Genomic DNA, 23,412 nt, shown 5'->3' on the forward strand with positions numbered 1-23,412 from the left:
TTTAACTTTGGCCTAGTGATTTAGGATCAGGGTTGGGTAGGGTTACTTTAACTGGATTACATTCAATTACTTTTGGATTACTCCAATACCAAATATGCTAATAAAAGACAAAAGAGACTAAATATGAATACAATTACAAAATTTTATGCAGGCTTGGGGAGTAACGGAATACATGGAACAGCAAAAATGATGTTGGCAAGCTGTTTGGATTTATTTTCATTTTGTTTCTGTCGCATTTTATGTTAGTTTTGCCGGAGATCAAAGCCAGGAGAGAAAGCTTACCACGTGTTGTGAGTCATAATTTTATTCATATTTAGTTTATTTTGTCTTTTATTAGCATATTTGGTATTGGAGTAATCCAAAAGTAATTGAAAGTAATCCAGTTAAAGTACCCAACCCTGTTTAGGATCTAGCATTAATATTATCACATGTCGCTGCCCGTCGATGCGGAGGTCCGGCTCATCTCTGATGAGTGGGATGAGGTGTAGCACTGAAGAACAACGGCGACCAGATGATGATAGTGCTGTAACTGAGTCAGAGCAGGAGGCTTCTCCTGCAACTGGTAAACATGGCAACCAGTACTGTTTCATGTGGGGGAGCAAACCCTACCCCCCAAAAAAACGCAGCCTGTAGAGGGATGGTCACTGTTAGGCTGTACTTGTCCAAAACAAACTACAAAAAGTGGTGCCTCTACAACCGAAGTGGTTAAGGGGTCCGTGAACCATGGAAATATATGATTATTACAGCGGAATTCCTACAGGTAAAAAATAAACACATAAATACTAATCATTCAAAAATTGGATGGTATAAGCCCTATTGTACATAAAACGTTACTATGATGACTCTGCAAAACAAAACAGTAAATCTGAATAAGTGTAAGTAAAAATATAAAATACAAAAGACTTTCATTCAGTAAAAAATAAAAACATTTATTTGAATATTATGCAAAAGTATCTTAACTTTCATCCCAATTATTTTTTTTACAAAAAAAAAAAAAAACATACAAAAGTTGAGGAATTTGTATTTCTTTTACACTGTAGAAAGCCTACCAAGAAGTTTCCCCTTGTTTGTATGGCATCTTGCTGCTATGGCACTGGTTTTCGTTTGCAATACGCTGCCATCTAGTGGTCAAATATTGCACACTGGGGATTTAAAAAGTGAATTATTTTTTTTAAAAGATTAAAAAAAAAACATAATTTTGATCTTATAACATGTTAGTGCTGCATTTGTTTGGTTGATTTACTAAAAGAATAAAGAAAACTGTATTAACTAAACATAGAAGCTATGACGGAAAAATAAAGCAAGGCATACAAAACACAATGTTTAAGATAAATTATAATTTTTCCTTTAATAATAGAGCTCCATACTGCTGTTAAGTCAGTCATTTATTGGTTCTTTATTGGTTTGAATCCCTCATCTGAGGGCTGCAATCCCTGTCCTCCTTGCAAGTAAAAATGCATCAATGCCTTTTCTTCTAATTACTCAAGCTTAAACTTGACACTTGCCTATGGATTTCTTCATGCTCCAAAATTATGACACATTGTAAAAAATGTTCTATTAACATGTGAATAGATACATTACAATAAATACAGAAATATACAGTTTCTTTAGTGTTGTCATACCTCCAAAATAATACATTTAATTCAGAGCAGAATTCAAACTGAACAAAGAATCAAAAAATTGTTTTTAACAAAACTCATACAAAACGTCAGGGAGCCTCATAAATAATTTCCCAGCCACTTATCAATAAGTCTTTCATTGGTCACAGCATTTTTTTGCCAATCAAGATGCCACCTAAGATTAGCGATGACCTGACTGTAGTTAGCGAGGACGGTTTGGCGCCAGGCGTGAAATTCATTTTTGTTGTAGACGTGAACGCTGGCAGAAACTTTGGGGTAATCTACGATGGAGCGTAAGTGCTTGTCTAGAGCCGCCCGCACCTCTGGGAATTTCAGGGCCAAGTTGTTAAGTTCTTCCTTGTCCCGTGTTAGATCTGGAGTAAAGGAAGCAAAAACATTTGTGTAAAAACATTTGTGTAAAAAAAAAAAAAAAAAAAAAAAATATATATATATATATATATATATATATATATATATATATATATATATATATATATATATATATATATAATTTTTTTTTTAAGGCAAAATAAAATAAATAATAAATGAATTTAAAAAAAAATGTATATATGAGAACATATGTTGGCCTGGAGCGGGATGGGTGCAACCAGGCTGTACTTGCCCAAGACACACCGCAAAAATTGGTGCCCCTACGACCCTAGTGGTTAAAGGATCAAATCAACCATATAACCATGTCAGGGGTCACCAACCTCTTTGAATCGGAGAGCTACTTTTTCTATTACTAGTACACTTGATCTTGGCAAAAAGACCGTGAAGCGACTGATCTGGTGAAGGGCTACCAGTTTGATATTCATTTCTAAAAATATCTATGTTGTTACTGTGTTTTTGGTTGTGGGACCCCTTAAGCACTGAATCGTAAGAGCACCATTTCCTGTGGTGTGTCTTGGGCAAGTACATCCTAGTGGCGCCCATTCCTCTCCAGGCCATAAACATTTTACTGACATTTTTTGCACATACAAATATATGAAAGAATACATTTACAGAAATAAAAATATGAACTAATATGTGAATATGTATATGGAAAACAAATGTTAATAAATATATGGATGCATGTTTTTCATACCGAAAAGCTGAGACGACACACTGAGTCCATCAGCGTAGGCAATGTATTTCCACTTGCCGCTTCTCAGCATGTAGCTTGAGGCATTCACGTTGCAGCCGTGATACTCGCTCAAAACCCAATCCGGACGTTCCTTCTCGGAAAACATGCTGTCCTTGGCTACAAGAGGAAGCACCGAGTGGCCACTGAGGTTCCCTATTCCTGAGATCCCAGCAATATCTGCAATACAACAAACTCTATGTGTCTTTATGGAAAGACGGCGATGAAGTTTTCATCCTTTACCCGTCACTGTCGGGTAGATATCAACCAATGAAACAAGCTGCTGAACCCGCAGGCTTGAAATGATCCCAGGGCCCATAATGAGCAAGGGAACGTGCGAGCTCCCCTCGAACATGGACATCTTGTAGAACTGACGATGCTCCATAGCTAGCTCGCCGTGGTCGGCCGTGAAGATCACAACCGTGTTGTTTAACAAACCTGTGTCTCTTAAAGCCGAAATGACCTGTCCTGTCGGGACAAATGGAACACATCTTTAAAAGGATCATCACCGTCAGGATTTTGTCCTCAACTCACCCAACATCGCGTCTGCTTCCGCACACATGGCGTAATAAAAGGTTCGTATTCGCTTGACTTCCTCCTTCGTGAAATTCCCACTGCAGTTTTTGGTAAAGGTGGAGTAGTAGTCGACTGGATGCATGGCAGTCAAGGGGAGCCATGTGGGAACGGAGACCATCTCGGAATTAACCTGCGTGGATAAAAGATTAGTGATGGAGTAATCACAGTCCACGGATGTTGGCTGCGGCTGCATCGGCTCGCTACAACGGGTCAGGTGTATCGACATTTCGTTCTGTGTACATTGTTACAAAGAATGACAATACAAAGGAAATTATTATTATTATTATCCCTTAACTGCCAGGGTTGTCAGGACACCACTTCCTGTTGTGTGTCTTGGGCAAGTACAGGTTGGCAGTGCCCAAATACTATTAGTTTCCATGGTAACCAGTAGCAGTATCTGTTTTATGGTGTAAGCGTCATTGTCATGGTTGCCATGGCGCCCAATTGGCCCCGCCCATGTGGCGCGAGCTGCGGCTTGTTGACAGATTGGCTTCCCTGCTATTTAAACCCAGTCCTGTCACTCTTGTTTTGTCTGTCCATCTGCGAATCTCCGTGTATACTAGGCTAGCCTTTTTTTTACCCTGACTCTCGCCTGTCCCGTTCTTGCTTCTGTTTGTCTCCGGCTACGACCTGTTTGGATCCTGAACACGTCTGCTCTTCCGTCCCGGCTTATGACTCCTTTTTGTTCCCGACTACGTCTACTCTCCCATTCTGGCTTATGAAACATCACAAGCAGTCTGAAACAATACAATAAAGCCGATATAACTCAGTAGTGCTGTAAGTTCTGTAGTATTCCACTCATGAATCGATTATTCACAAAAATGGTCTGGTTATATTTAAGAGAGTCCAGTGAATCCAACTGTGAAAACACTCCAAAACACACAAAAATGCCAACAAATCCGCCTAAAAGCTTTACTACATGGTTTGACTTTTTTCCCCATGGTAAATTGGCCAAAATAAAATACACGGTTGCAGAGGTTTTAGGGGTGTGAACTGGTCATCTTCAAACGGCCACTTTAGGAAACGCTTTGACATACCTAAACAAAATTGTGTAAAATACAATGTTTAATTTTCAGATTGTGATCAAATTTTACCTGGGATCAGGTAAGGCTTCATGCTATTGTCCCAGCTGTTTTCCAGGTAATATGCCCATGCTACACTCTTTTGCAGGCAGGTGATTGTAAAAAAAATTCAGGCGAGGATAAAAACCTTCTATTTCGATGTTCTAGAAATTAGACCACTCAATGTAAATAGCACTTGCAGTGATTATTTCAGTTTGGGAGTGTTACCTTTCAAATGGCACCATAACTGCCTATATTCTTCAAAATGTTCAAAAACAGCATTAAATTTACTTTGGATACGTCTTGGATTGGGTTTTGGGCGAATTTTACAAGAACATTAAGGACCTAATGTTGTATTCTGGGGGGTCTACGCCATATGGTTTGTATTTGGTTCCTACTTTGAAGAAATTCCCATAATACAGGTGGTAATGGAAGATATTAACTGTGAAAATCAACATGGTACTACCTTTTTCAGCCAGTAAGGAGAAGAGCGAAACGTAGATCCTCCAGCAGTGGGTCCCAGTGAGTCCGTCTTGTACGTGTGAGGTAGATTAAGGCCGAGGTAAAGGGCGAAAGGTTGGGGGGAGGACGTGGCCTTCTGACGGATCCATTCCGCGGCAAAATCCGTTTTTTTCCAGTCCTCAGTGTTGACTCGCACTGTTGACATATTTCCAACCATCTGAGTGACAGGTCGCCCTTCTTGACGCAACAGGAAGGGGACGTCCCGTGTCCAGGCCTCCACACGGTTACTGAAAAATGAACACCGTATAAAATACAAAGTACAGTTGGCCCCTGGATTACGGTGTCCCCGACTCATGTTGTTTCCACGCAACGATGTTGAATACATTATTTTTTCGGCCCCTTGCATTTCCCACACCAAAAGCCATCAAACAACTTGTTTTGGGTGCCCAAAGCCATAACAAGTTTAGACTTTGCATATGACTGTAGAAAATTACGTCTCTAAGGTGCCTGTCTGCTATTGGTTGACGTCATGTTAAATGCTGGTCTGCTGTTGGGTTGTGTCACGGCGTGATGAAGATACTGATCTGGTATTGGCTGAACTACCTCCTACAATGCCTTTCTCTACATTTAGTTCCGAATCTAGATTTGTCAGGACTTTGCAGATTGGCAATATAATACTTTATTTTTGTACAGTATTTATTTGCTAAGTGTCCTAAGGTTTGCAGTGATACCAACAGGAGAAGCAGAATCATGATAACCATGGAAACGAAGCCTGCGACTTAGAAGAAATACAATAAGGGCACACGAATTACTGACATCATTAAATTACAACACGGTGAGGCAGTGGTTAGTGTGTGTGCGGCACAGTTCTGAGGTCGTGGGAACCTCCTGCGTGGGTTTAAATCCAGCTTCCGGCTTTACTGTGCGGAGTTTGGATGTTCTCCCCGTGCTTGCGTGGGTTTCCTCCGAACACTCTGGTTTCCTCCCACATTCCAAAAACATGCATTTCAGGTGAATTGGCCGGTCCAAATTGTCCCTAGGTGTGAATGAGCGAGCGAGTTGTCTGTCCCTGTGTGCCCTGCGATTGGCTGGCAACCAGTTCCGGGTGTCCCCTGCCCACTGCCCGAAGATAGCTCGGATGGGCTCAAGCACCCCCGCGACCCTACTGAGGATAAGCAGTGCAGCTAATGGATCGATGGATTAAATTACAATAAACAATCAGGACTATTATTTAAAGAAAAGGAGGCTCCCTCTCACATTGCGTTCTTTCTCTCCATTCAGTTCATCATGTAACAAACTTGTTTAAATTTGTTTAGCTATCGGTCCAAAGAATTGCAGTGATGCTAAACGGAGAAGCAGAAAAAAAAATGATAACCATGGAAACAAAGCTTGTATACTGAAGAATACAACGAAGACACAAGCATTGTTAAGGAGGCCATTTGTTTTTATAGAAGAATAAAATTAAGTCAGCAATTAAAATGAATCAATCTTCTAAGGGCACGACAATCTTTGCAATTGGACGTTTAAAAATCAGTTCTTATCTACAGTTTGCTCCCCATATCTGAACACACAAGCTAATCACCATAGGTTTAGATCCCCTACCACAGACCTGGGCACTCCGGTCCTGGAGGGCCGTATGTTCTGCATGATTTTTGAGGTTTCTCTGATCCAATACAGGTGATTCCAATCACCAGTATCGTTAACGAGCACTTGCTAGCTTGCTAACGAGGTTATAATTTGTATCACCTGAGTTAAAGAAGAGCAAACTTCAAAATCTGGCAGGACGTATGGCCCTCCAGGACCGGAGTGCCCAGGTCTGCCCTACCATGCGTGTCACGGTTGCCATGGTGCCGAAGTGGCCCTGCCCGTGTGGCGGCAGCTGCGGCTCGTTGACATATTGGCTTTCCGTCTGTTTAAGCTCAGTGCTCTCACTCTTTCTTTGTCAGTCTGTCAACAAACCTCTGCCCCGCACGATGTGATTTTGACTCTGTCCTGTTTCCTGTTGGTATTTCCTGTCCGGTATTGTTCCCTATTTATTTTGTCCGGTTTAATATCGGTTTCCAGTTTCGTTCCCGTCTAGTTTGTCCTGTTTAATTTCGATATCCTGTTTTGATATCAATCCTGTCTGTCCTGTTGTTTAATATCGGTTTCCAGTTTTGTTCCTGTCTAGTTTGTCCTGTATATTTTCAATTTCCTGTTTTGATATCAATCCTGTCTGTCCCGTCCTGTCTGGTATCGCCCCCATCTGTCCGATATCTGCTCGGGCAATTGGTATCGATCTCGTCAGCCTCTGGCTTCCTATCATTCCACACCAGACTGCTGCCTAACGTGCATGACTCCCGATTTCCCATGAAATAAAAGTCTTGTGTGAGAAACATCACGCATTTGGGTACTGATCCAGTTCCGGTTCATGACAATACGTCAATTTCACCTTATGATTCCTGCTTAAGGACAGAATAAGGTCGTATCTCGAAAGTCTACTAAAGTACAATTGTCTCCTCTCAAATGTGTTGCCCCTAACCCATTGATGACAAGTACCTGAGAGAATGTCCCCCTGAAGTATAGTCCAGTTTGCCAAGCTTCTTTGTAATGTAGCCATTTTTCTCCAGGAGATCCATCCATGTGGTGGCATTGGCGTCAAGGCACTTGTAATTGTTCCAAGCCTGTGTGAGGTGAACAAATTGGCCACTCCACATGGCTACAAAAGCAACATACTGTTAAATAGATGGAACTGTATTTTTTTTAAAATAGGAGTGGGCAAACTTTCAGCTATGGGCCCAGTTGGCCCGCATCAGGCTTTATATTTTAATCCAGGAGGTAGAGCGATCGTTTTAGGATTAAGGGATCCCAGTTCGAATCCCGGCTTGTCTGTGTTACATGCCGAAGTGTCCTTGGGTAAGACACTGAAACCCCACTACCCCCAATAAGCAGGTTAGCGCCTTACATGGCTGCACAGATCACGGCCGCTATTGGGAAATGTGAAGCACAATGTAAAGCGTTTTGGGAAGTCATTGACTTGAAAAGCGCTATATAAATGCAGATCATTTCATTTTCATTTTCATTTCATTTCATTTCCAGCTCACTGAAAAAAAGAGAAAAAAAATACAAATAAAAACATGTTGTTTTAATGCCACTCCCGTCCTTGGGTGTCCTCATGTGGCTCCCTCCTCCATAAAAAATATATTTTTTCAAAAACATTACGTACAGCATTGTGTACATTCAAATAATGTAAATGTCATTTTTATTATATATTTTGCAAATTGCGCATTGGCCTGTATTTGCAATTATTTTATTATGAATTGAATTCTTCTCTCAACCATGGTTCACAGATTCCTCAACCACGTAGATTGTTGGGGCACCACTTCCAATGGAGTTTCTTGGGCAAGTACAGCCTGACGGTTCCCATCATGAACCAAATATCATGCAAAACAAAACACTTTGCTTATTTTTTTTATCATAATTATTATTTTTAGTGGGGCGGCACGCCGCCTGGGTGGATAACGCTCATCCCCCCGGTGCAAAAGTCCAGGGTTCAATTCCAGCTACCACAGCCTCTCCGTGCGGAGTTTGCATGCTCACCCTGTGCCTGTGTGGGTTTCCTCCGGGGACTCTGGGTTCAATCCAAAAACATACATGTCAGGTTAATTGGCCTGTCCAAATTGTCCCTAGGTGTGAATAAGCAAGTGAGTTGTCTGTCTCTGTGAGCCCTGAGACTGGCAGGCAACAAGTTCAGGGTGTCCCCTGCCCACTGCCAGTAGATGGTACGGGCTCAAGAACCCCTGCAACCCCAATGGATGGATGGATATTTAGTGCCTAAAAAGGGCATAATATTTTTTTTGTTCTGTTTTTTATTCAGAGTGTTCTTAAAACCAGTTTGATCAAATGGTCTATAAATAAACAAATACAAAATGAACTAAAACGTGTACATAGAAATGTCTACATGCATATTTTTTCTTAAAAACATTCCAAAAAGGTATTGCCACAAGGTATCGGATTGAGACTCTATATCAGCCGATACAAAAAAATCTGATTAAATAATCTTTTTTTTTCCTTCCTGGACGATTTTTTTTTTAACTCAACCCAGTTTGCCCACTGCTGATCAATTGGGATATTGATCTGTGACTTGCCTGCACGGGAAGGGCAACATATTGGGGAGTTGGTGTAGGCGTTCAAGAATGTGCTTCCCAGTTGGCTGAGGTATCTTATAAACGGAAGATGCACAACTTTGCTGCCAGGATCAAATGTCAAGCGTCCATCCTGAACAAGCAAGACAAAGCAGGACATCAGATACAACGCAAGAACTATTAAAACAATCTAAATTTGTGCGTTTTAACTCTTTACGAGAGATTTTGTTTGAGATGTTTATTTTTATAGTTTGCAGTACAGTAATCCCTCGCTTCACTGTCACAGCTTGCTGCTTCACGGATTTTCATTATGCTTTGTTTTCTGCATTCTGTTTGGATAACCAGTCCCTTAGAAAGTAGGTATTGGTAGATAATAATACATGTTTACAGGTACAGCATACAAAACTTTACTTTTACTGATTACCGATGGGAATCAACTATGCCCGCTCCTTTGGCGCCAACTGCCTCGGACTCTGATTGGCTCCCTGTCCCTATTTATACCCACTCCTATCTGTCCCCTTTTGTCAGTCCGGCTGCGAATCTAACATATAGTTAACTTAACTTAAATCTAAACGGCTGCTAATCTGACTTTTTGCACTACTGGCAGATTTTTTTTTATAGCTTGCCACTCCTTGCACATTGCTCTCTGCACTATTGTAATTACAGCGTTATTGTTACAGTGTTAATGTTACTGTGTACCTGACTTGTTAACCTGACTGCCCATTTTGCACATCTGGTTAGCTACTCTTCTTGCACTATCGGCACTATGGTAAAATACTATAAGTAGCCAAAATACAATACAACATTATTTATATCTGTACATTCAAGGAAACTGTGGGGGTCAGATGCATCGACATTTCGTTCTGTATACACGTGTACTAGAATGACAATAAAGTAGATCTGAATCTGAATCTGAATCTGAATCTGAATCTCAGTTTACTCTAGGCAAGCCTTTTTCGGCCCTGACTCCCACCTGTTTTTGCTCCGGTCTGTCTACCGGCTTTGACCCGTTTTTGATCCTGACCACGTCTACTCTGCCGTCCCGGCTTTCGACCTCTTTTTAACCCCGACCACGTTTACTCTCCTTTCCTGGCTTACGACTCGCTTACGACCCCGACCACATTTTTACTCTCCTATCCTGACTACTGACCCGTTTTACCGTTCCCGACACGGCCATTGCTCGCCACAGAAGATCAGCTTCCGCGTTCAGAGCGACCTGCTTCCCGCGTCCAGCAATCACCGGATCGTGGGCGTAACGCTTTCTCTTTCTTCCAATAAAACTTGAGAAACGCAACACAAGTGGGTCCTGTCTCCGTTCTGGTCCTGACATTTACTTGTTAATCAAATCCTTGGGCCTGTCAAAAAGATGTGTTTTCTGATGAAAGTATGTAATAGAATAACTCATTACTGTAACAAATCGATAAAAGCATCTACTTCACGGATTTATGGTTATTTTTAAGCGTAACGCCCACGATAAACGAGGGTTCACTGTACTGTACAGTCAAACCCTTAGCTGAATTGCTAAGATATGTTTAAAGACCTCACAATTAAAAGCGATATAACAAACCAAAACAAAAAAAAACAAGCATGAATACATTGCAACCAAGCAAAAATCGTGCACGTTATAAAAACTGTATACATCACTCACAAACGCATCAGTCATCACCATCACGATGTTTGCTCTTTTCCCGCTGTAGCAAAAACTTCCCGTAAATAAATGAAATAAGCACACTAAAAATATGATAAAACTCATTATGGTATTATAAGGATGTTGCTAATTTGAAGTAGGTAGTTTAAATGTGCATCAAAAAAGTACAATAAAGTAATGTCCTTTCATAAAGTCTTAAACTGACAAGTTTAATATAAAGGTAGAAACAACATCCGGGTTGAGTTAACAAAACAAAAGTATTATTTTACTTATTTTTTTAGGGAAGGTTGAAAACAAAATGGAAATTAAACTAAAATGGAACGATCACTGCAGTAAAAACCAAGAAGAAAATAAATAGATGGCATAATTACACGAATGACTCCGTTTGTATTGCATACGTTTTGTTTATCGCCGTATTAGTTGATTTTTTTTATCACTAATTTACATTTATATTGTATATTTTTGCCGTAGAAATATCTAATTTGCTACTTTAGCGTATCTTCATTTTTGATCAGAATCTATGGGAACGGAACTGTCTAAAAGGAAACCCCTTTACGTCTAGGTTTATGTAATGACGCAATTAAAACGCTAGATGGTAGCATCGATCGTTTTCTTAATATTAATTATTGGAACACAGCAAAACTGTACTACAATCCTGGGATTTATTGGGAGTTTGGTTTAAAGATGAGTAATATGTCTTTAATCTGTGTGAATTACCGCAGAACTGTGGCCCAAGGATAAGAAAATAAGATTGAAATGCTTTAATCGATTGTGTTACATGCGTGTAAAACATTCACAAGAGTGAATTTGGCACTGAATAGAAGAAAATACTTAGAACAATTACAAAGGGATTTAGTGTCAGTTGAAAAAAAAAATCTGAAGGAAAACCGAATCAACTAACAAATGACTAACTGGGGCGCAGTGGTTAGCGCTTGTGCGGCACAGTTCATGTCATGGGAACCTGTCGTGGGTTCAAATCCAGCTCCTGTGCAGAGTTTGTATGTTCTCCCCGTGCTTGCGTGGGTTTCCTCCGGGCACTCCGGTTTCCTCCCAAGTTCCAAAAACATGCATATCAGGTGAATTGGCCGGTCCAAATTGTCCCTAGGTGTGAATTAGAAAATAAGTTGTCTGTCCCTGTGTGCCCTGCGATTGGCTGGCAACCAGTTCAGGGTGTTCCCTGCCCACTGCCTGGAGATGGCTGGGATGGGCTCCAGCCCCCCCCCCCCGCGACCCTAATGAGGATAAGCGGTACGGCTAATGAGATGAGCCTTCAACCCGTCAACCTTTTTTTCTTTCTAAATTTCAACTTCAATTTCAAATACGCTATAAATATACTTATTTATATGCACAACATACAGCACAAATGAAAGTACTTCCTCTTCTCTTCCCTGCGTAGAAACGTGTCATAAATACGACAAGTAACAAATAGCTTGCCTGACAAAAAATATAAAGTACAGGAATGTCTCCGAAAATTTAAATATTGTGATAAAGTCCTGTATTTTCTGTACAGTTTTAAAAGAGTAGAGGTTCAAGTCAAGTCATATTAATTTGCATCGCCCTTAATCACAAAGAGTATTAAGGGGCTGCATAGGCATTATTAAGTGGAGAGACTGGTTAGCCAATCAGAATGCAGATCGCAATAAACAATGGAAATCATTCAAGTAAAAATGGTTAAAACAAATATTTAATTCCAGTCTCCAGGCACCAACCTGTAAATACTATTGCTTATTTATCCTAACGTTATTATTTTTATCCTATTCTTATCTTTTAAGTCTTTTTTTCATGTTAGTCTGGAGTGTCAGGTCCAGTTTTGTTGTAAACAATGTTCACTACATTAGTATCAATGCCAACATAGACAATTATAAATGTAATGCAATAGAAAAAACGTCATACATTATGAATTTATTACTAATACTCAACAATAGTGCACGTCATTTATTATATAAATACTGGTATTCTTTTTCGTGATATTCAAATGTATTGATATGGGACATTAGAGTACTTATCATATTAAAATAATACAAGACTTGTGATATTTCAGTGTATTAATAATGATTGGAGAATGTATGACCTTCTTTGTTTTGAGGTCCATTACAGAAAGTACATAACTTTATCACAATAGATTGTCTGAGAGTTATGTGAATGTAAAAACAAAGAGCTGCAGTGCTGTTCAACAGGTGGCGTCGCAACATGCAGTATCTTGAATGACCTGCGGGTGGCGTGTTGAGCTCGTCAGAGTTGTTTTTCTCTTTCAAACAATGGGTTCCACTTCCTGCCCCATCACTTGTGAATGGATCCTTTTAACATGTATGTGCACAAACAAGACTGTGTGAATAATTTGAAGATGTTCATGTTGTTTCCTTTGTCGATTTCTTGCTGTGGGGTGCTGTGTACGAGATGATGGACGTGCATAAAAAACAAAGTATTGAACAATCATATATTATATAGAAACATATACAACGGTATGTAATAACTTAATTGAGATATCTAACTTAAAAAGCGATGTTGGGTTTCAGCTGTTGTTGCAGACTTGTCATCCGTCCCTCATCTTCTCCTTAGTGATGGGTCGTTCGCGAACGAAATGGCTTTATTAGACGGCTCCCCATCAAAAAGGATCTGTCTCCCTTTGAAAGTACTCTTTTTCTCTTTCTATCAATCTTTATTGCTCCCTCTCTCTTTTTTCTCCATGTGTCTCTTTTGCTCTCCCTCTATTGTTCTCACACTCTCTTTCTGTCATTCTCTCTCCCTCTCGCATTCTTTCTCTCTGTCTTGCTCTCCCTAAGTTTCTTAGCCTCTCACTAACTTACTCACTCTTTCGCTCTCTCTTTCTTTCACTGTCTCTACCTCTTTCTCACCCTCTCCTCGCTCTTGTTGGCACGCTCTCTTTCTTTTCCTCTCAGTGTGTCACTTTCTTTTTATCTTTCCGCCTCTCTCTTTTTCTCTTTCTGTCCCTCTCTTTACTGTGTGCTCTTTCTCCGGCCTTCTCTTTTTTCGTGTCTCTCTTTCTCTCTCACTCTCTTTTTTCCTGACTCACTCACTCCAGCTCTCTCTCCCTCTCTCTCTTTTCTCCCCGGGCGTCTCTTGAAAGTGCTCGTGACTGGTCAATATTAGTGGCATCATCTCTGCTTTTTGCTTCATACAAACAATTTGAAAGTATATTTGTGTACAGGGTTGGGTAGGGTTACTTTAACTTGATTACTTTCAATTACTTTTGGATTACTCCAATACAAAATATGCTAATAAAAGACAAAATAAACTAAATATGAATAAAATTACTAAATTTTGTGCAGGCTTGGGGAGTAACGGAATACATGGAACGGCAAAAATGATGTTGGCAAGCTGTTTGGATTTATTTTAATTTTGTTTCTATCGCATTTGATTTTAGTTTTGCCGGAGATCAAAGAGATCGAAGCCAGGAGAGAAAGCTTACCACGTGTTGTGAGTCATAATTTTATTCATATTTAGTTTCTTTTGTCTTTTATTAGCATATTTGGTATTGGAGTAATCCAAAAGTAATCAAGTTAAAGTAACAGGGAAACCCCTGTTTGTATATTGAATGGAATGAATGCTCTGCCTCCGGAGATAAGACCTGCAACCTAAGTGGAAGTTTGCAAATCTAGACTTAAGACCCAATTCTATTCTTTAGCTTATAATTGACCTAACTTTGTTCATCGGTAATACATAATTAAAAAAACAAATCTGAAGAGCCGTTTGGGAGCGGAAAGAGCCGGCTCCTCTTAGTGAGCCCAGCTAAAAATGCCAGACCTCTAGAAATGAGACTGAATTCTCATCACTACTCTTCCTTGCAAAACTGAAGAGGTTGCCTCGTCTGCGCATGCGCCCGAGCTTGTTTTTCACATCTCCCGTCGCTTAAAGCGAGGCGAGCTGCCAGGCTTGCCTCGTCTTTTTAACCGGAGACCGGCCGAGAGGCGGACGATAACAGCACACCCGTTGCTGTTATTCAGCCTTTGGCGCATCTCAAATGAGCCGTCGACGCCACTGATCGTGCCTAACTGCCTCTTGCAGGGAGGCATCCCCATCTTTTTGTACTTATCCCCCCTCCTCTAGATCCATTTTTCTTAAACATTATCTGCAGCCTAGACATTTTCCTAAAAAACTACAAACATGGTGCTGGGAAAGGTGAAGAGTTTGACGGTGAGCTACGACTGTCTGAATGACAGCAACGTGGCTGTGTTCTCCAGCGGGGATTGCGTCTCAGGGAGAGTTATCGTGGAAGTGACGGGGGAGATTCGTGTAAAGTCCCTCAAGATCCACGCAAAAGGTTTTGCCAAAGTTCGTTGGACCGAGTCGAGGAACGCTGGATCCAACACAGCCTACACGCAGAATTATACGGAGGAAGTGGAATATCTCAACCATAAAGATCTTCTCATCGGGCACGAGAGAGGTGAGATTATCCTCTACTTTTTTTCAGTTTTTTTTAATATACAAACATTCCTACTACGCCATCATCAAGTTTTCAGTGATTTTCTAATGTACAGCAATTGTATTTTTGAGTTTGAATGACATTTTGAAAAGATGGAGTCCATCTGACAGAATGAATGACAGCTGTTTTCTCCCCTCCGTTTAAGGAAAAAAACAACAATATTAGGAGTTTTCGAAGCGGGACAAAGGGATTAAGACCTTTATGTGTGTCTCTGGGGTTTAGTTAGTGAATTTCTGCTCATTTTAATGAGGTAAAATGCGTTTCTTTGTGGCTTTTCTCAAGTTTCCACCCATTGTTCAAAGCGGTTCAATCCTGTTCAGAAAACTGGATTGGGAGTGGGCGGAGATGAAATCCTAACTCCGCCTGTGGGTGTTGTTGATTGGTTGAGGTGCTCATGTGTGGCTCGGTGACGTCACATTTTGCGGATGGTGACTGAAAAACAAGTTTGAAAGCTGGTGTGCAATTATCGAATTATGTTTTTTTTGTTCTTGTTTTTCACATTTTCTTTTCAAGCATCTCACATAGTTTGCCTGCAAAGAGAGAACATTTTATTAAAATTTGTATTCATCTACTCTAATTTAGGAAATATATTGCCGCTAATGTCATTGCATTTACAATTTAGGCCAGTCGACAAGCACTACAGTACCTTGCAAAGATTAACAGAATATTCTCTTTTTATTTTTAAAATTTTTGTTCTTTAAGTCTTCTTGTTTTATCCTGGTGTTCCACGTCAAATTTTGTAGTACAAAATGTGAACTATGTTATTATTGATGATGATAAAAGCAATTCTAATAATGGAAAATGATAAAATGAAATACAAATTAACCGGAAAACAAGGGATGATGGGGTGAATCCAAAGGCCATCACCTAAATAACTTTGCACGCTTCTTCTCTCAATTTCAAATTATAATCATGTTTTGCATCATAAGTTATTTGATACTCAATCCACTCTACCCCTAATTTAGGTTGTTGTTCATAAAATCCAACAAGGAAACAAAAAATACTTTGGGGTCATATTGTACAAATTTATGTCCTTAAGTGGTTTGAATGTATCGTATTAAAAATAACATAGTGAAACATTGTATGCAACAAAATTAGACATGGTACCCCAGAGTAAGCACATAATAAAGACCTTATTATTTTATATAAATGTAGCTCATTCCTTTTTAGAGCTTTTTGTACATACAAACTGGAAAAAAATCTGAAATGATCATATAGTTTAAATCATGATATACACTTTACAGTTTGTGGGATTATTTACCCATCCTTCACCTTCTTACGCTTTTGCACAAGTACAGCCCACAAAACCTGAGGTATACATTTATGAAAAAGCTTTATATACTAAATGAGAATAATAGGAACACCTATAAATGTAAAGTAAACCTAAACAGTTTATTTTACGAGAACATGTACTGTAATACATTTTTCAAATAAATTAAGTAGGGTGTTTTTATGTGGGGGAACTGTGACAGTTACTATAAAAATGGAATGCACTGAAATTTATGTGTATTATCCGATGCAATCAATCGGGAAAAACACCATGGAAAGAAAAGCAATGGTGTCATTGTAACACCAGGAAAAAAATGTATTTTAATCATGGGAGTACTATAGTTTCATGCTCATGAATTGCTAAATTAGATGCAGAAACAAACGCTCCTTGTAAAGAACGCTACTATAAATGTGAAGATTCATAAAACCGCCGTCGTGTTTGATCTGTGCAGGTTGCAGTGTTGCACACTGAATACATGTGCAGTTTGTGCAGAGCGATGTGGGTGAAGGGGGTGGGGGGCCGGAGAGTGTGTGAGCTGCTCTCACCGGTTTAGACCGGTCTCCTCTTGCTGCTGCCTTTGACTGACAGCTCTGCACTTGTTTACCACACGACTGCTGGTTGCAGGAGGGGGGGCGGGGTTGGCCTGTGCTGAGCTGGCAGAAGCAGATTTCACCTTTTTGCGTCAATGGCAAATGTATATTGTTTCAAAAAATACACTTTATGGTTTGGTTGTCGCTAAGCAGACTCTCGTCTTTTTTGCTGTTAAATTTGCCTAAGAAATCTCGAGATTTCTCATTACTATGGGCACGGGAGTTGTCGACTTGTTTTGCATAATGAGTTAAATTTTCTGAGTGCTTCACTGATATAGACGTTATCAACATTCTATCACTCATTTGCTGCCATTAACCGCTGTAAGTGTAAATAAAAGTTCTCTCAAAGTTTTTATACAGTAGACTCCTAGGATATGGCATTAACCCAGTAACCTGTCGCGCACCCAAGTGAGATTGGTAGTGTAGTGTAGGTGCAACTGCACTTTATTTTAGGACATTTAAAAAAAACTCCCCGAGGTCAAACAAGCCCCACTTGACACAGTATTCTTTTTGAATGATGGATTTCTTTATAATACGTATTAAACCTTTTGACTTTTTTTTTACTGTATGAATCCTTCTCTTTAATTTAAAACATTTCTTTTTTGTAAGGCTTTTGTCTACTATTGGGGGTCTAATGCAATTTGCATGGCAGGCTTTGCTTCTCTAAAAGACGGTCATCCTAGTAAAATCCATTTTATTCTCTTCTGTCCCTCCCCACCCTTCTGTTTTTTTCTTTTTTGACTTTTCTGTGGTACGACTTTCAGATGCCCTGATAGAGCAATGTAAACCAGGTATGGTATACATGTGTTTGGAATAGCGTCCGCCTTGTTTTTCAGACGACGACAACTCAGAGGAAGGACTCACCACTATCCATTCAGGAAGACACGAGTATGCATTCAGCCTGGAGCTTCCACAGACGTGAGTGTCCTCGAACGAGGAACTGAACCTTGTTGAATTTGGATCTGATCTGATTTTTTTCGACGCGTTTTCCACAGACCTCTGGCTACCTCTTTCGAAGGGAAGCACGGCAGCGTGCGCTACTGGGTGAAGGCGGAGCTCCACCGGCCGTGGCTGCTGCCCATCAAGACCAAGAAGGAATTTACAGTCTTCGAGCACATTGACATCAACACTCCGTTACTGCTGGTAAGGAGGAAACGTGACGCAAGCACAGTGACTCATCCTAGGCCCAATTTTTGCTTCGGAATGTCATAACTGTGGAAACTTATAGCTGCTGTTCTTTTGCAATCCGATGACTATAATTTACGGTTACCGCCCAAGTGCTGTTATATAATCCTTTTTTTTTTTCATGTACCTCAGACAGGAAAATTGATCACTTTTTAATGTTATTTTGTTAATATTTTTACATTCTCGGTAAAACAATTAATTGACTGTCTCCCCCACCTGTGTTCATCTGCACAGAAAATAAGGTGGGCTTGGTCCGATGCCCTCGACAGTCATAACACTTTTCACAATAAAATATTCAGAAATTACCAAATGTTATATTTAATCCCTAGATCCCTATCAGTGTGTCTTTTTTGTAAATTATATACGCTGTAAATCTTAGGTGAAAAATGACCCAATTTGCGTCAAAAGTGGTCTTATACTATAGTATCTAATACCCTCCGGGGGTTTGTCGGGAATTTGACAAATTACAAAAATTGCTAATTACAATTGCAGTAATTTCAAAGCAATGTTGTTTTTTTATGTTAGTCTTTCTTTAATGTATTTTTTGTACACTCTAAATGTTGGTGAAAAGTGGTCTGATACTGGTGTATAATGCCTTCTTCCATTTTATAATAAGGAATTTGATGAATTAGAAGAGTGGCCAACTTCTATTACAGCATTTTTCCTCAAAATGACTGTATTTTAATTTCTAGGTCTCTTTAATGTCTTTTGTACACCCAACTGTTGGGAGAAAAATAACCCAATCTAGGTCAAAAGTGGTCTGATCCACTGCTTAGTTTAGTTTGACACCATTCCTGGTGTAGACGATTAAAAATAAAAAACAAACAAAAACCTGAGTTGTATCATTAAAAAAACCAATACATTGGTCCCAAAATAGTTTATTTTAATATCAAGAAAATAGTGCTTTTTGTTTCCAAAGTGACTAAAATTTTATGATTATTTTTTTCAAAACCACCCAAGAAATACGTTCCAAAAATTCATGGCATTTGTTTAAAAAAAGCTAAAAAGTTATATTATACGTTAAAAATACACAAACTGTTTTTTGTTGTTTTGGGGGGCAAAAAGACCCCCATTGTTGGGTTGCATTTCACAAAACGACTTAAAAATGTTTTTTTTTATATTTAAAAAAAAGGGTATTTTTGTACCTATTGATCAAATAAGTTTATTTATATATTTGCCTAAAACGAGAAAGGTCCCCATTTTGAGACACATGAGTTGGCCTGGAGAGGGATGGGCTCCACCAAGGACGTACTTGCCCCACCCACTCACCCATGTATAGCGTATAAAAAGTTTCAGTGATTACCTAAAATGAGTGGTGTCTAACACCGACCCATATGTTTTCTTCACAACATTGTTGACAATTTTAAATCAAATTTCATAGAATGGTCAAAGTAATTTATTACACCAAACCTTTTTTCCTCAAATAGTTTACCAGATTTCACTTTAAAGCAAGAGCTGACCTTGTTTTTTTTTTTTTTCTTCTTTCCAGTCACCACAGGCCGGCACAAAGGACAAGACTCTTTGCTGTTGGTTCTGCACCTCAGGTCCAATTTCCCTAAGTGCCAAAATCGAACGCAAAGGGTACACACCCGGTAAGTACACAATCGGCAATTTTTCTAGAATTTTCAGTCCATCCCGTCGCTTCACGACTTTACTGTCTCTGCAGGAGAGTCGATCCAGATCTTCGCCGAGATCGAGAACTGCTCGTCTCGCATGGTGGTGCCCAAGGCCGCCATCTACCAGACTCAAACTTTTTACGCCAAAGGGAAGATGAAGGAGGTCAAGCAACTGGTGGCCAACCTGCGGGGCGAGTCCCTCTCCTCGGGGAAGACTGAGACGTGGAGCGGCAAAATGTTGAAGATCCCGCCCGTCTCGCCTTCTATCCTGGACTGCAGCATCATCAGGGTGGAATACTCTCTCATGGTAAGTGCTAGGATATCGCTGGTACGGAGGAAATTGCTTTTAATTTTTAATGCGATCTTAAGAGAAAAGTGGACAGGCCTTTGTAGATAATATCCTTTTGATCACACCATTTCCTAAATATCAAAAACATGAAATGGATTGGTGGATAACTAAATTCAATTTTCATATTTTTTGGACTAGAAGTCTGACTGGTTTATAAAGTGCAGTTTAGAAATTCTGGCAAATTTAGGGTTTTTAGTCACACCTTTACAGTCTAAAAAAATCTGGTAACTTGAATTTTTGGGGTTAGATACTTTTACAATCCTACAATTAAATAACTATAACCCCTAGTTCTTCAAAAGTCAATAGATTGATAATTCTGTGAGTACAATATAAAAATACATTTTCCAATGTTTATTTGGGAAAAATTAATGAAATAATCGATTAATGGTTTTATGAGTTGAAATTGGATTATGTAAATAATAAAAATAATAACAATAGACGTGATTGTGACTAATTTCTTTTTAAATGAGCTCAAATATGAGTATTTTTACGTCTGTTTTTCCAGATGCTAAGCTTTAGAGGATATTGTATGTATTAAAAGTGCTTTAAAATGGTTTTCCATTGTTTCATGGGGAAAAAAAGACTAAGATTATCAACTACCTTTAAATGTTATTTGGACCAGATTATGCAAACAATGATAACGGTACCATACTTACTGTTTCCTTTCTAAATGAGCCTCAAAACGTGGATTTATACGCCTGGTTTCATAATACTCCTATTAGGAGGATGTTTTATGTATTACAATTGATAATGGTATCGGTACTAGGTATCAAGTGTTGAACATTCAAAATTCCATTAGAGCAGACTACTTGTTCTGGAAAAAAGGTGTTAAAAGTAAGTAATCTGCAAACGCAGTAAAAAATAAAACATACCTTTTCTATGTTTTATTCCTTTTAATCATACTTCACTGTGGCTTGTATGAGATATTTCAAACATGATCTTTAATGTATTAAATATTTAGTATGCCTAAGTTGTGGCCACAAAATGAGCTTTGTTTGTTTGTTTGTTTTTAAGATTGCATTACAGACAATTGTATTTTGTTCCCCTATAAACAATTTTATAAAAATGTAAACTTTCGAGGATTGTGTACACCCCTAAATGTAATCCTGACGCCTTCAAATTTCCTGCTAGGGACTTAAATTGTGCATCAGAGTTTTGACCTGCATCAGGCTTTAGTTGCACATTCAGCTAAGAGCATAATCCCAACCTATCTCCGGCAACACCTGCCTCAAGGGCACTTATCACCTCTCGCCCCGTAAACAGCCGCTCGGTTCTACTACCACCATGTGACCCAAAGACATTGACCCACATTAGGAAGGCCCACTTCCACACGATCCTTTCAGGTCATTTGAACAACTTGTGGCTTTTTTTTAGGTGTATGTGGACATACCAGGAGCTATCAACCTTTCCCTGAATCTACCGCTTGTTATTGGAACCATCCCCCTGCATCCCTTCGGTTCTCGCACATCCAGCGTGAGCAGCCAGTGCAGTATGAGCTGGCTGGGCATGGGGCTGCCCGAGAGACCTGAAGGTAGACGAGATCTTTTACTCGGTTTTTCTCAGCTTTGGTGGAATGCTAACGCATAATTTTCCCTGTAGCTCCTCCAAGCTATGCAGAAGTTGCCACAGAGGAGCAGCGGCAGGGCAGGCTTGATGCGCAGGCGGCTCGAGAAGATATAGATGGACCGCTGTTTGCTTACATCCACGAGTTCCGCTTCCAGCCGCCGCCTCTCTACTCAGAGGTAAGTTTTCCTTGATCACCGCTTGCATAACAAACATCCTCTTCCACAGTAAATATAATTCTTAAGGAATTTAAATCAGGCACCTGTGTTCAAGGTAGTTCACAGATGTAACAGAATTTTTAAGTTCAAACTGTAATCCATCATTAATCTGTTAACGGGGACCATTACCGGGCGGAGTCATCCAAAATCCCCCTTCCTCCTGCGTCCTCACTAATATGATAGGAAAATTCGGGTTTGCTTTGGTTAATTGGTTGGGCTCGGGCTAGTTCGGGCTTCAATATCCGCGGGTTAAGTTGGATTCTTTAGGCCTGATCTAACCTCTACACTGAAGCCAAATAATATACGCTTTCTACAGGCATACAACGCATTTAGTTAGCAAACAAATGTTTTTTTCTTTCACATTGACATTTACACAAACAACTGTACTCTTAAATATTGATTTCAAACATCAATGAGAACTGAAAGCAAAAAGGCTGTTTGGCCAATCAGAAGGGAGAACACCACTCAAACCAGTGAAATAGCGAGACCGTGAAAAGGGAACCACGTTATTAAGTGTCTAATAATAAAAAAATATTTCTTGCTCCTCAGGTGGATCCCAATCCCGACCATGTCGACCGTCCAGAAGTGAGCCGGCCCGACGCCTGCCCGTCGCGCTGAGTCGCTTCCCACAATTCCCTTGGCTGACTCGGGAACCCAAAGAAAAAACGGCACGTTAGGAGGCTTTACCTTCTTTTTTCTCCCATAACGGCGTCCTCGACGACCAGAGAAGAAACCGAAGGATCCGACCAACCCACAAAGACAGTCGGGTTTGGACAAAAACTGGTGTTCCTTCATGAGACACAAACACAAAAAAGTCGCGATTTGGCGGCTAGCTTGCTAGCTGGGATCGAGCCACGTTTTCTATCAGTAAGGCTCACCAGGAGCAAGAAAGAAACTGAAGGTGCTGCGCGTAAGGACACCAGTCATGTCCAGACTGCAGTAGAAGAAGAATAAAAGATGAGAGCGCCACCTACAGAGCAAAAGTCCTCCTGCCTCATTTTTGGGATTTTGTTTTTGCACATCCCGCGTTTTGTCTCTAGCCGCTCGCTTTTTTTACTGGCTGAGATCGACAAAAACAATGCACTGAAGCTGTTTAGGTTGGGACACTTCCTGAGTGACTTAGGACTGGACTTGTAATTTTGTTTTCATTTGTCTGTCCAGAACCTTCTTAAAGACGTTGGGTGCATTTTGGCTTCCTTTCCCCCCCTTTAACTCACACACTGCCATTGACGTATAAACCCGTCAAAGATCCTTACTGTAACGGGGGCTGGCTGTGATTGAGTTAACGCAGGGGTGTCAAGCATGCAGGCCAGATCCGGCCCGCGAGACAACGCTTTGAGAAGTGCGAGAGAAAAATGAGCTGCAGTTTTTAATTTGTTCACTTGATCTTGCCAAAGCCAGGCGCCACAGACACTGCAACTGTATGTCTTTCTCTCGTTCGTTTTCTCTTCCCCTAATCTTTTCTTGCTCTTTCTCTCTTCTCTTTCTCCCCTCTCCTTTTCCATCTTTCTGTCTCTACTTTTCTTTCCCCGTTTCCTTTTCAACTCTTCCCTGCTTTTCTTATTCT

The 23,412-nt window shown here is 40.0% G+C and overlaps 2 protein-coding genes across 2 annotated transcripts; one reads left to right on the forward strand and one right to left on the reverse strand.

Moving 5' to 3' along the window:
• Positions 1 to 1,364: 1,364 nt before the first annotated feature.
• arsk (arylsulfatase family, member K) lies at positions 1,365 to 10,846 on the reverse strand. Its single transcript, XM_088336415.1, has 8 exons — positions 10,611 to 10,846; positions 8,966 to 9,095; positions 7,377 to 7,536; positions 4,843 to 5,125; positions 3,274 to 3,445; positions 2,983 to 3,207; positions 2,704 to 2,919; positions 1,365 to 1,993 (listed from the first exon to the last, which is right to left on the reverse strand). The coding sequence occupies exons 1-8, from the start codon at positions 10,713 to 10,715 to the stop codon at positions 1,719 to 1,721; spliced, it is 1,566 nt and encodes a 521-aa protein (XP_088192541.1). The 5' UTR covers positions 10,716 to 10,846; the 3' UTR covers positions 1,365 to 1,718.
• Positions 10,847 to 14,472: 3,626 nt separating this feature from the next.
• arrdc3a (arrestin domain containing 3a) lies at positions 14,473 to 23,163 on the forward strand. Its single transcript, XM_088336416.1, has 8 exons — positions 14,473 to 15,015; positions 17,751 to 17,832; positions 17,910 to 18,057; positions 19,589 to 19,691; positions 19,766 to 20,022; positions 21,439 to 21,595; positions 21,664 to 21,806; positions 22,395 to 23,163. Exons 1-8 carry the CDS (start codon positions 14,736 to 14,738, stop codon positions 22,461 to 22,463), a joined length of 1,239 nt encoding a protein of 412 aa, XP_088192542.1. The 5' UTR covers positions 14,473 to 14,735; the 3' UTR covers positions 22,464 to 23,163.
• Positions 23,164 to 23,412: the final 249 nt, after the last annotated feature.

This window comes from Urocampus carinirostris, chromosome 5 (genome assembly GCF_059441175.1).
Source record: "Urocampus carinirostris isolate Australia breed hairy pipefish chromosome 5, RoL_Ucar_1.0, whole genome shotgun sequence".
NCBI classification, from domain to species: domain Eukaryota; kingdom Metazoa; phylum Chordata; class Actinopteri; order Syngnathiformes; family Syngnathidae; genus Urocampus; species Urocampus carinirostris.